Source organism: Lichenostomus cassidix, chromosome 14 (assembly GCF_008360975.1).
Source record: "Lichenostomus cassidix isolate B80296 chromosome 14, HeHo_3.0, whole genome shotgun sequence".
Taxonomy (NCBI): domain Eukaryota; kingdom Metazoa; phylum Chordata; class Aves; order Passeriformes; family Meliphagidae; genus Lichenostomus; species Lichenostomus cassidix.
Genome location: NC_139495.1, coordinates 9,543,940 through 9,556,889, shown reverse-complemented (window position 1 = coordinate 9,556,889; position 12,950 = coordinate 9,543,940). Strand labels below are relative to the sequence as shown.

General features: G+C 38.8%; 1 protein-coding gene and 1 long non-coding RNA gene across 12 annotated transcripts in view; one reads left to right on the top strand and one right to left on the bottom strand.

Annotated features, from left to right (window-relative positions):
- The window catches only part of LOC146430825 (uncharacterized), a 107,277-nt gene that overhangs the window by 78,574 nt on the left and 15,753 nt on the right, over positions 1-12,950 (top strand). The window contains exon 14 of one of the 9 annotated variants that reach the window (XR_014855130.1): positions 6,878-6,988. The exons of 7 other annotated variants lie outside the window; for them this stretch is intronic. This is a non-coding gene — a long non-coding RNA (uncharacterized LOC146430825). Of the gene's footprint in view, positions 1-6,663; positions 6,989-12,950 lie in introns of those variants that run through there. One more of the 9 variants, XR_014855129.1, reaches the window with a different exon arrangement.
- The window catches only part of MRTFB (myocardin related transcription factor B), a 51,470-nt gene that overhangs the window by 34,481 nt on the left and 4,039 nt on the right, over positions 1-12,950 (bottom strand). The window contains exon 1 of one of the 3 annotated variants that reach the window (XM_085074822.1): positions 6,955-7,095. The exons of the other annotated variants lie outside the window; for them this stretch is intronic. Coding sequence (XP_084930948.1) covers positions 6,955-7,075 — 121 coding nt within the window. The 5' untranslated portion in view covers positions 7,076-7,095. Of the gene's footprint in view, positions 1-6,954; positions 7,096-12,950 lie in introns of those variants that run through there. 3 annotated transcript variants of the gene reach the window in all.

Genomic DNA, 12,950 nt, shown 5'->3' with positions numbered 1-12,950 from the left:
GCCAGCTTCAAACAGCTTTTCTGCAGCCGGTGCCTCTCAGACGCTGAGGCCGAAGCACAGAGGGCAGAGGCTCCAGCAGGCGCTGTAGGGGCACCGGGGCACTGCTGATGGGCACAGAGCTGCCCCTGGGACAGCTGTATCCTTAACACGGGTGTGTCACCTGCAGGGTGGCAGTGAAGTAGAGCTGAGAATTTCATCAGATGTAGGTGAACTGCAGGAGTGATCAGAACATCAGCTTTGTCCTGGAACTGTGGGCCAGCTTCACAGGGCAGGAGTTCCAAAACTGCAAAGCTGCAGTACTGAGTACTCTGTGTCCTGCAGCTGTTACCCTGCATCCTAAACCCCGTTTGCTTGCACTCCAAAGTTTTCATTTTCTGAACACCATAATTTTACACTGGGTTAATCTTCCAGGGATAGCTTTTGCTTTCTCCTGAGTTGTGACTATTTCTCCCTCAACTCTATGAGGTATTGTACTCTATTTATAAAAAAATGGCTAATCTTTCTTACTAGTATTTGTTCTATGAATTAAAAAAAAGCAGAAAGTATGTTTTGTATAGTAGGTAAAAGAGCAGGTGATAGGCAAGGTGCATATTTCAGGGAGGTTATGGAACATGATCGTTTGCACATGGCATTACACATTCCACCAGTCCAAAGTCAGAAATTTGTTAATATAATGTTCACTTCATTTATATGGCATGTCAAAGAAGGAGAGGAGGGAAAACCATGAAAATAGCTACCTGTTGGAAGTGATTCTACATAATTTGAACAGCATTAAAAAATAAAATGCATTTAAAATTGTGGCATTCGTTCCCCGTCAGCCTGAAGATGGTAATACAGTATGTTATATGCTCTCAATTTTAAAACAAAAATAATTCATCACCAGTTCATCTAGTCAAAAATATCAGACATCATCTAATCATGAGTGATTATGTTATACTGGGTTCAGTCTTCAAAATTTCCATGTATGCCAGGATTTAATTTAAAAAAGGAAATATTTTACTTAGTTTAACTTGTTTTTGTTAAAAAATACCCTTATTTATTTGTTATACAATTTTAATGTTCTTTTTTCCATTATTATATAAGTGACTTTTCTGCTAAGGCTATATCCAATATAATTAAGAAAAGTGAAATAGATCTTTTGCATACTCATTTTAAGCAATTATTCAGTCATACTTCAATTTTAGCTTAGAAATGTACTGGATAAATGTAAAGTATGTGAGAGGAGACTACTGAGGGCCATTTCAGCTAATCTTTTCAGAATTCTGGAGGGAAGCCCTGGAGGACCTGCAAATCTCTTAAATGATAGCACTGTGATTTAAAGCTTTTGTATGTATCAGTGCTGATGCTCAGGTAAGTGCTGCCAGCAGTAACAGTATCCCCTGAAAACAGAAAATGAAAACCCAGACGGCAAAGAGAGCTCCATTTAAACTCAGTATTTCAAACAAACATATGAACTATAACAATATTATTAGCTGAGAGGCTTAAATGACTAGGATATAGGACAATCTGTATTGTATCCTATTGCTATGGAACATGTTGCTTAGAAACAAGCCAGAACATACACAAGCCTCCAAACAAATTACTGGGATGTCTGCTGGGATGAATATATATATGCATGGTCATATAAAAAGCAAAATCTATACTTTTCACTTTATACTTCAATTCTGTTTGCATCTTTAAAATGAGAATAATCATGACCATCTCAAGCAAAAAGACTCAATACACTAAAGCTTTTATTTCCAATTTCTGTCAGATTGCATAATCTAAGTATATTAACAATAACATTTTGTAAATCTGCAAGTATTCCTCTGATTAGTACAGTCTTCTGATTTTTAAAAAAATAATCTGCATTTCCTTAAATACTAGTATTAGCCAAAAAATGTACTGTCAAGGGACTCATGAAACTTGAGTTTAAATTCTACATCTACTATGACTTCCTTTGTGATAATTTGGAGTATATTGCATTGAATGATGACAGATGATTTCCAGCCAAGCCCCCTCCATTGTCCATGGTATTCCTAGGCACAGCAAACAAAATGCACACCCAAGCAGATTCTCCAACTCAGGAGATTACACATTAATTCAAAACAGAGGAAGGTGGTTTGACACTGAGCGGCCTGATTGCAAACGGGGATGTAAGCAATGGTATTGAGTCAACTCTGCTCCACAGCCAGCACCACACTCTGCAGATGCTCAGTGGGTGAGTCCAGTGGCTCACAGGGATGCTGAAGTTGCTGCATGAGGGAGGACTCTGCACTAGAGGCTGAGGTTCACATGTGTTGTGTTGGATGTGACAAGAAAGGAGAATCCCCCAGCACAGCAGCAAAGCAGACAGTGGTTTGAGAGCATGGTTTCATAACTCAGTATGATCTAATACAGGACTACTGATGAAAAGCCAATGGTCTGTTCCTCCCTTCAATGCCAGCTGCTCCTGCTGCTTCCACGCTGGCAGAGATGCCTCCTGTCAGGTCTGTGCTCTGGCCTGGCTGTGAACCAGCACCAGGAAGTAAGTGCTCTTCAGTCTTACCTGGGCACTGACCCTGCTCACTTTGGGGCCACGTAACTCCTAATGCCAACACAAGAAAGAAGCTGGCAGTAAGCAGGGCAGGGCTGGATGGGAATACACCTGCTCTTGGCAGCAGCAATCCTAATCCTAACCTTTCACAAAAACTTCAAGAAATCTTAGAGTTGCCATAGCAAGTTTTTTAAAAACTCTTGGTTAGCCACCATCATCTTCTAATTGTATACAGATTACATACAAAATCAAATTAATACATTGTGGTCTTGGTTTATTGAAATAATTAAGCGTGTGTTTATTATAATGGTATTACAATATATTTATTATTCATTGAAGTGCTACATTGAAGAAGAAAATGCTGTGGAATATCTGCTGATTTACTTTTACAACACACAATTATCCCACTGACATTAAAGAGACTGTTTATGGTGAGCTTAGCACAGCCTCACAGGATCAGTATATAGAATTTACAGTGTTTCCTTTATTAACAAAGGAATAACATTTCTTTCGCCAGTATTTTTCTCATTATCTGTGTCTCAAGAAATATACCTGATGGACTACCACTGACAAGGGGTCCTAAAAACATCTCTAGACACCAGATAACACAACTTAAGAGCTTTTTCTTTATTAAAAAACCCAAACCAACCAAGCAACCCAGCAAACCAACAGCAGAATCTTTATCATGCCAGCACAGGAGAGCAGAAGAGGTCAAGAGTATCATCAATACTCACATGCCAGCAATAGCAGGAAGTCTGTTGAATAAACAATTCCCATGCAACATGGATTTGATTGCAAGGGATGAGGGGAAGAAGTCCTTCCTGACTACACCTGGTAATCTGCTACTCAGGCAACACAAAGACAATTCCAGTGCGCACCTGAAAAATCCACTCATTCCCCCCAGTATCCTGTTTCCAGCATTTGCCAATGTCCAGTTCCTCACAAACCAGTAAATTTAAAATGCAAAACAAATCCGGGAAAGAAATTATATTACAAGGTGGAAACAAAATTTCCTTCCTGGCTGTTTTGGGGTTTTTTTTTTGTTTGTTTGTTTTTTTTTAATTTAGAGTAACCTGCAGGCAACTGGTAACTGAAGCTCAGATTATCATACGAAAAATATGGTGCAAACAAACTGGGATCCAACCTCCTTTTAAATCCCACTTAAGATGGCATCACACTGATCTGTTTCACGAATGTAATACTGTGTCTTCAAGAGTTCTACATGGTGATAGAGCTCATCCATCTCTATACTGAAACAATTTAGGGTACAAAGCAAGACTTACTCAACTCTCTCCACTGCTGTAAGAAACCTTTCAATCTGCCGTCCAGATATATTTATAGTTCCTATTACATGCATTGTTTGATGACACTGAATCTTCCTTAGTAACTGTACACACATTTAAGGCTTTTTGCTTGAATTTTCCAAATGTTTTAGTCACTTACTTGACAGTGCTACAAGATGCTGCAGGAGGTACAGTCAATGGTACAGGAATTTTTGAAAAAGCTATTTAGTTAGCACTGTGTGGTTGGCCTCAGAGACAGAAAATATCTTTGTTCCTTGCTCATACAAAAGGTAATTTTGGTAAGGCAGATAAAAGAATGAACTGTTTTCACCAAAATGGCAATATGCAACAATAACATCTGAGCTGTTTACAATAAAGTAAGGTGATTAAGAGGATTTCCTCCCAAGCTACAGGATGCTATAACGTCTATCAGTAGCCTAAGCAAAGAAAAAACCTCAGCTTTACAATGTAAACTGCTAATGTCCTTAATATTGATTTGTTGAAGACAGTGTTGGGGTTTTTGTTTCTATCAAAAGTCTCTTTCCTTATAAAGAAATAAGGGATAAAAAAAGAATTGCACCCAACAATTCTCTTAAGGTACTCATTGCTGAAATAAGCACTGTACTATCTCAGGATTTTTAAACTTATCAAACCTGTGCAAAGTAGACTAGGAAACAAAGGCACCTTTTGAATTACTGGATCTCTACATACTTCATCTGGGTTTGCCAATACAATTGCATTTTTAATTTTTGCAGGTTTAACAATTTGCATATAATATTTCTAAGTATTTTTGTGTGCTAAGAAAAAACATTTGAGCATTCATGTGGCAAAACCAGCCATATCACTTAAAGGCAAAAAAAAAGGAGGAGAAAAGAGGAGAGAAAAGAAAAAAGAGCTACAGAATGGCACAAGTTAATTCAGAATGTACTATTCAGTAAAATAAGTTTTCTTATTATTTAAATAGGATTAAACTAACAACTGCAACTGAATTTTTAAAAATCTATAAAATACCTGAACTACATATTTCATAACATTATAAACTGGAAAGGTGAAGCTGTGTTTTAGTCTCTCTAGATGTAAATCAAGCAGATTTGAAGTGTTTTCAATAATTCATTCTATATACCACAAGAAAGAAAATTACTGTTTTTCTAAGCCTTAGAAGGGGGAAAGACTGGAAGAGGAGATCCTGTAGTCAGTCAAACTCTCAAGAAGAGGTTCATTATTTTAATCATTACATTGCCAAACCTGGGAGAGATAAAAGGATAAGCAATATTCACTGGGGAAAAGTGAAAACGGAGAACAGGTACTAAAACACATAAAAGGAAGCAAAGACAGTGATTATGGAAAACAATTATATCTTCTTTTATGCACTGAATAATTTAAGCTCTAAAATATTCATGAATTTAGACTGGCAGAGTGTCCCATAATTGCAGGTTTTTTGCTACTCTGACAGACCATCATTACTGTAATGTACATCCTTTCATCCACTTTCTACTTAACTGACGTGCTTGAAGAGGCCTGAAGATAATCATTACCGTGCTTACTCATTAGCCCACCTACACTACCCACCATGCTGCGTTTTGCCATGTTTTTCTCCTCTTTATTTCTTGGTACCCTAGACTGGTTTTGTTTCTCTACAGCACTGCCCACTCCTCTGTCCCTCTGAACTTCCTCGCTTCTTTTTCTCGCTGTTGTCCCCAGCGCCTCAGCAGCAGCAGGGCCAGCTTTAACTGGGCCTGTTCCGAGTTGCAAAGACATCACAAAAAAGAGACCACTGCTGGCCCTTTCTTTCAGTCACTGTCTCCCAGGCAGTACTTTCCTGCCACAAAGGAAGCAAAACTGTTCTCTCAGCCACTGCCACATGCAGTTACACTCAACTTCTTTCCTTTCTAATCAATAACAGACCTTTGATACCCTTTGGTATCAGTACATTACATAAAAATAGTGTTTTCTCTAGCTCTAACTTAAAGCAAAGTAATGGGGTTTTTAAACTGTTAGCTACTGAATTTAATAGTGAATGTAGGCTATCTTTTTGCCATTTTAAACATTATTAAGGTAGAAATTTAAAAATAAATCAACAAAACCCCCAAACAAAGCCAGCATTTAAATTCTGAGAAAGGCAAAATATCATGTAGAAGTCTTGCCACCACACCAAGGGAAAAATCTCTGAATCACCAGACAATCCAGACATATCTGGAGGAAAAGCAAAGGCAGAGTGCTGTAAAAGTAAAGCAAGAATTTTGGCTACTACAAATACAGTTTGTGTCTGATTGATTAAGAAGCTGGAGTTGAGCCCAGGGCTGCAAGAGCCTGGTGTGTTAACTCACACCAGTATCAGAGCGCTCTGGGCAGGGCTGGCAGCTGACCTCCAGAGGTCTCTTCCTTCTCCTCCTGCCCCCAGGCCAGCTGGAAGAATCCTGCCTGCCAGGAGTAAGACAATTTCCCTGTCTCAGCAGCATTATTGCCTCAGCCCAACAGAGATTACTTTAAATGAATCTCATATATTTCTATTTGTCAGCTTTAGATGATGTTCCAAATAGTCTCAGACTATTGCTGTTTTACAAACTAATGCCTGTACATTTTATCAATTTAATGCATAATTTAAATCCAATCATTTAGAAAGACATAATGTGGTTTGAAGAGCACATGTCTCAAAAACAGAATCAAATCTATTTTGAAGTATGAGGGGAGAAGGGAATTCAAAGAAAGACAAGAGCTGAGAAAAGCTATTGAAAATGAGGTAGCAATATGTCTAATACTAAAGGTTTGTACGGTTTTATTTTGACATGCCATATTTAATCACGTTTATTTCATTATATTTATTTCAATAGTGACATGTTGAAGTACTTTGTGCAATATTTACAGGACAATTTCAGAGTCCTTCATTAATTCAGCACTAAATGATACTCTGAAAAGACTACTTGACCGCTCATTTTTCTTCATACTACCATTCCTATCAAGCTATCATCATCATTATTATCACAGTCTCAGGTAAAATTTGCATTCAGCTTTTAGAGGTTTTTTTAAAAGAAGAAAAACAATACCTCATTAATGTACAATAACTCTTCCTGCCCTACAGCATTACACCACACATGGTGGTGAACTGAATGTGCCCAGGACTTCTGCATTCTGTCCCCCAACCAGCAAGTGACTGACCTTCCTTGAGACTTTTCTGGCTGTTCACCTCAAGGCATTCCTTCTCCTTCAGGGGCTTAAGATCTCCTGCCGGTAAAATCTCGGAGAAGCCCTGCTGCTGTTTCTTGGAGCTGTCGATCATGGTGAGAATCCTTTAGAATGGCAGCATCCAGCAGAGAAAAAGCCCAGGCCGCGGTGGCGGGCGGTGCAGCGCGGTCCCGCTCACGGCCCCGCAGCGCTGTCCTACGGCAGCAGCCCCCGCGCCGCGCCGCCCATGGCGCTGCCGCTGCGAGCCTGCAGCCGCTCTCCCGGCGGGCACGGAGCATGGGAAGCACAACTCCCAAAGCCCACCTCTCTTCCCAGACAGCCACTCCCCCTCTGCCTTCAGTTACGCTCGCTTCCTCTGCACATTGGTGTTTCAATATGCAGCTCGCTGGTCAATCATCTGACAAAGAATGAGTCAAGCGGTTAAAAATAAATCCAGCAGTTGCTGGAGCAGCATTCGCTGATACCTAAGACAAACTACTGCTGAGGGCTCTCTCTCTTTCCCCCCTTCCTTCTCCCTGCCCCCACTCCTCGGAACACTGCTGCAGGCAGCAGAAATACTTCATCTTTGCCTGACCGGCACATTCATTACTCATTAAGTTTCACCAGTAAACAAAGCTGCATAGTGGCATTTGAAAAAGTTATGTTAAGGAACCTTCCCACCCACCCCAACCCCAGGTCTGGTTTCAGAGACATTTATCTAGCAGAGGTAACTGGGAAAACCAGTGATTTTTTCTATGCCTTTCCTTGCAGTATGAGAGATTCTGTTCCTTGTTGTAAATATCTAAGCCCCGAGTATTTTGTTATTTTCCTTTTTGCATTAGTTACACATCTCATTATTCCCAGCAGTTTCAGGAGTGTTTCCTCCCACAGCTTCTGATCTGCCATTCTCTGCAGCATATTCCATTTATCTTACATGAGTCATCAACTTCAGTGTCAACCTGGAAGATTTCAGGGAAATGGATCCCCTCTAATTATCTGGCTGGCATTGGCCATGAGGGAACAGCAGATGAACCTGCATTTAATTTCCTGTACTTAGAGAAAATAAACTATACATAACATTAAGTAGTCACTACATGTCAACTAGTAATTCTGGCAGGTGTATTTTCCCTTCCCTTTGGCCTCAAAATGCTATCGTTGGACACATTTTCCACACCTCTACTTTGTATTTTAAATCTTTCAGCCTGAAATTATAAAGGATATCTCCATTCTGAAAAACTGTTCCATTTCCATAGAATCAGATTTGAAAAGATCTGTAAACAATCACAAACACCCAATACAGAATTTTGAAAAGTGGAATCTAGGAAAAAAACCCCATCTTTCCTCTTTGGCTCTTTTCACAACTCAGTCACTCAGCACTGACTCTTCACCTTGACAGTGCACTCCCAGGGCAACTGATACCACGGGGTGTGAAGCTGCCTGACCCAGCCAGCAGCATTTGGAAGCCTCTCCCTGTTTCCCTACTGCTGGGAGAAGGGAGACCTAGATCTCCTCAGAAATGCAGACTCAAAAGAGGCGTGAGCTCATCAGGCTTTATCAACTTCTTGACATGTAACAAGCTGACAATACAGGCAAAAATCTCTTTGCAGCATGAATGATTTGAGGCCACTCTCCCAGCCTAAAAATCAGTTGTTTGCACATCATTTGTACAAAAATGATCATCTTAAATTATGTTTTGCCTAAAAACAAGCTACAGACTATTCCAATACATTTGCTTTTGCAGTGATTTTTACTAAACAGAAGAAAAAAACCTACTGTGGAAAAGCTCCTTCATAAATCAAATCAACTTCCTCACTGCCTGCAGCTGAACACTTACCGTGCATAAGAAACAAAATCACTGTTGAGAAACTCCACACATTCAGAAAATAAAAACTCAAGCAGATTACAAACACATACTGCCCAAACTTAAACATATATTAAACTCTGACAAAGTCAATAAACAGAATCTTACACACTTAAGAGACAGAACACATTATAAGCACATTTGTCTTGTACCAAGAGAGAAGTTAACAGTTTGGATGGACAAACTATATTCTAACAGTGCAACAATATATAACAGCAGCAATTGTTTTATGGGAAGGGCACGGTGCACTTCACACATTCTGAACTGATTTCACAATGATTCAGAAAACAGAGTATTTTGAAATTTGAAAGATTCCATGCTTTAATGAGGAAGTGTGTAATTAAAGAACCCAGAATAAGACATTTTCCTTCAAACATTGTATTCCTAAGGAAGTTCTATCCATTCCTGTCTGTTGCTAGTGCTTTATATTAATTGAGAGTGCCAGTGCTCAGGTGAATGCTGATCACAGTAACTGGCTGGGAGTTAGCTGTATGGGAGCAGTTCAAGCCTGCAGGAGCATTTCTCTTGTTCAGAAAGATAAGTTTAGCCAGGAGTTCATGCTATCCACTCCTCCTTTCTAAGGATATCCACTTCACAGCAGATCAATGTGCTTTTGCCTCAGCCACTTGGACTTATGCCTAGTATTTTGCTTCAAGTTCACCTCTTAGTTTAATACAAATTTAACATCAAAACGAGTATTTTAAAAGGCCTTTAAGAAGTCTGATCAAAATCTCAACAGTAATTTGCAAAAACCTTTAGTAATAAAAGCAGGAATCACAGAATTTATGGAAAATAAGAATGAGGAAATTCTTGTACAGACTAGGAGAGATGAATGTTCAAAATGATGCTGTGTATTTTTCATGTAACCAAATACTGCCATTGCCAATAAATGCTATATAATATTGAATAGTTGGGTGGGGACAGACATAACAAATGAAGACAAAGAATAGATGTCTTCAAAGAAGAAAATAGTTCTGAGATTCAGTTTACTGTGAATATTGAGAATGTCTGGATATTCTTCTCAGGCAAAAGTTTATCTTAAATCCCTGCATGAAAAATAACATTTATCTCCCCTATCATAAAGTAAAAGGAAAAAGTATTCCTATTCCAACAACCTCTTGTTTTCCCAGCAGTCTTGAATATACATTAATCCAAGCTCAATTGATAACTTGGTTATACTGGTTACTTGAGTGAGCAACAATATAGTTCTTGTATTTTTAGTGATAAGGCTTCAAAGAAAAACTAATCATCAGCTCAACATGTCTGTTGGAAAAGTCTAAATCTCAAGACAATTTCACAGGTACCTGGGGGCATCTCACAACTCCCAGCTCCACAACACTGCAACATGGGAAAAGTGCATGTTCTTATGAGAACTGCACTCGAAGGAACAGAAACACTGCTAGCACATTCCAGTACTAAATTCACCTGCTGACTACCAATAGCCAGGTGTTCAAAGGTGTCATGAGCAGGTCCCCCATTACAAACAGCATCAGTGTATCAAAACCAGAGGCTGAAGTAGAAGACACACAACAAGCTCTTGGTTTCAATGAAAATTAAATCTGTTATTATTTGCATTATCTTCGGAGGGCAGAAGTACCTCTCATTTGAATTTCAATTTAAATTGAAAATATTGCATTAGAGTGGGTGAAATGAAGAAAAAAGGCCTCAGAATGGAACATCTCTGTCAGTTTCACAAACCAGAATCCAGTAACATCTCATTTAGTAGCAATGTATTGCACAAGTTTTTCATAAACGTTTGCTTTACATCTAAGGTCATCAGCGATTGTTCCTTCCATTCTTCTGCAACACAGACTTCCAACTGTTCTGCCAAACTTCAGCCTACAGAAAAGGTGTTATTTTAAGAGTGAAAGTGTCTAGTAGATATTAACCAAAATCCCAAGTACAGGCAGAAGCAATGCAGCCCCACAGTACCTCTCCAGTGCCTGCCTGTCTGCCACTCACACCAGACCCCTTATCTGGGTGAAGTATCAGTGATCTGCTGAGTGACATCACTGACTGGGAGCCACTTCACAACCTTATTAAACATCAAGTTACTAAGCAACAATTGCTTTAACAGTACATTCCAACTCTTCACATCATATGGAACTCATTCCTTTACAAACCCATCAAAAAGAAAAACAAAACCAAACCAAACCCAACCCACTCGGGTATTTAAAGTCTTTCACTACCACAATAACGTTTTCAAGTGGGAAAAAGGCCTAATTACTCCAACATCTATTTCACATTGGCTTTAAATACACCTTGATGAATATCTTGTTGCTTTATATTGTGTTAGGATAATCTAGTTCTTGATCATGGTGTAATAATTTCTTCACATAGGACAATAGTGCTCTGACTACACAATCTAAAGCATTAGTTTATATAACCCCTCTTATAATTTATTTTATTACGTCTATAAACATTAAGAACATTGCTTCAAACAGTTAATAAGGGTTTTTGTTTCAGGGGTTCCATTCTGCCTATATTCTCCACTACTGTGGCAACAAAGACCCAAACAATGCAAATAATGGTCACCATCTACCTCAGTCACTCTTCCCAGAAAAATACCAAACACTTACAGTGATGTCAAATTTATAAGTCTGCATGTTCTACTTCTCTTCTCCCACTAAAACCCACACAAATTCCTTTTAAGGGAGGACATATGTTGGCAGTGTTCACTGCTTTAATGAAAACTACCCTCCATTTGGTCTTGCCCATATACACATCTAAATTAATAAATATTTTTAAAGTGTGTATATAAAGTACATAAAAATATGTATTTTTGTGTAAGTTTAAGTATACAGATCTACATTTAACTGCATACATATAAATCCTTTAGAGGACAATATTTAGTTGTCCACTGTGCTACCTATGATTTGTAAAAGGTGCCTGTAATAAGTGCTGCCCAGCAATTACCAGTTCTGTTTGTCCCATGTTACCTTCTTGTAGTAACTGTCACAAGCTGACACTTCAATGATAACATCTGCAGCTAGGATTTAGTTCTAACAACTTACAGCAATTATACAATGGAATTTAAAATTAACTCAACATTCTTTTCAAGCTATGCATTCAGTTATGCACAAGGAATTTCAAGAAAAAAGGTCAGAATAAGACAGTTTGATCAAGTGATCTCTTTAAAGGAAAACATGCTTTCTCTATCTCCTGTAATCATTCAAATGCCAAGCCCTCAAACAGGATTTCATATATACCAGATGCCTTGAGTCAGTCACAGGTCATGTCTCTTGTGTTAATCTCTTCACAATAAGCAGATAATTAAAAAAAATAATATCTATAAATCAAACTAAAATGATGGAATGTTTGTTTAGAAGTTTACCAAATGGAATGACCCTGCTGGAATTCTTTCATGTAGCCTGTGAAAATGTCAGAATATATTCCATTTAAGAGGTCACAGTCCCTAGAGATCTCTGAGTTTTGGCTTGTATGTCTTTTCACATGCTTTAATATTTGAAAATTGTTCCTTGTAGACACTGACTGATGGCCTGGGAATGCTAGGATTGTGGGAACTGGCAGTACCAATGACAAAGACAGACTTACTGGGAAATCAGTACCTACTCAGTTTGCGCTCTCATCTCAGAACAGATAGGACGACATTCAAATATTTACAGGGAGATGAAGGGGCATTTGTTTTTTCTACTGACAGATTTTTAAAAACCAAACAAAACCCCAAAAACAAACTCTCAAAAAAAAGCGCCAAAAAACCAAAAGAGAGCACTCCCAAAAAGCCCCAAAGCATAGAGACAAATATACATTAATTACAATATGCTGTGGGTTCTCACCAAAGATTATTTAGTAGAATATTTGCATTGGATGCTCCATGGACTATTAAATCCTTAATGGAAAGACAAATCCCAGAATCACTGAGGCTGGCAGCAGCCTCTTGAGATCACCTGGCCCAATCCCTGCTGGAGCAAAGTCAGCTGGAAGAGGCTGCCCAGGACACTGCCCAGGCTGATTTTTAGTATCTCCACGGGTGGAGATTCCACAACCTCTCTGGGCAACCACTGTACCACATACATTATTAACGCGCTACACTATATATACATACACACATTTCTACTGTGAACTTACAGAAACTATACACTTCTTTACCTAGATAGGTCTTTCAGGA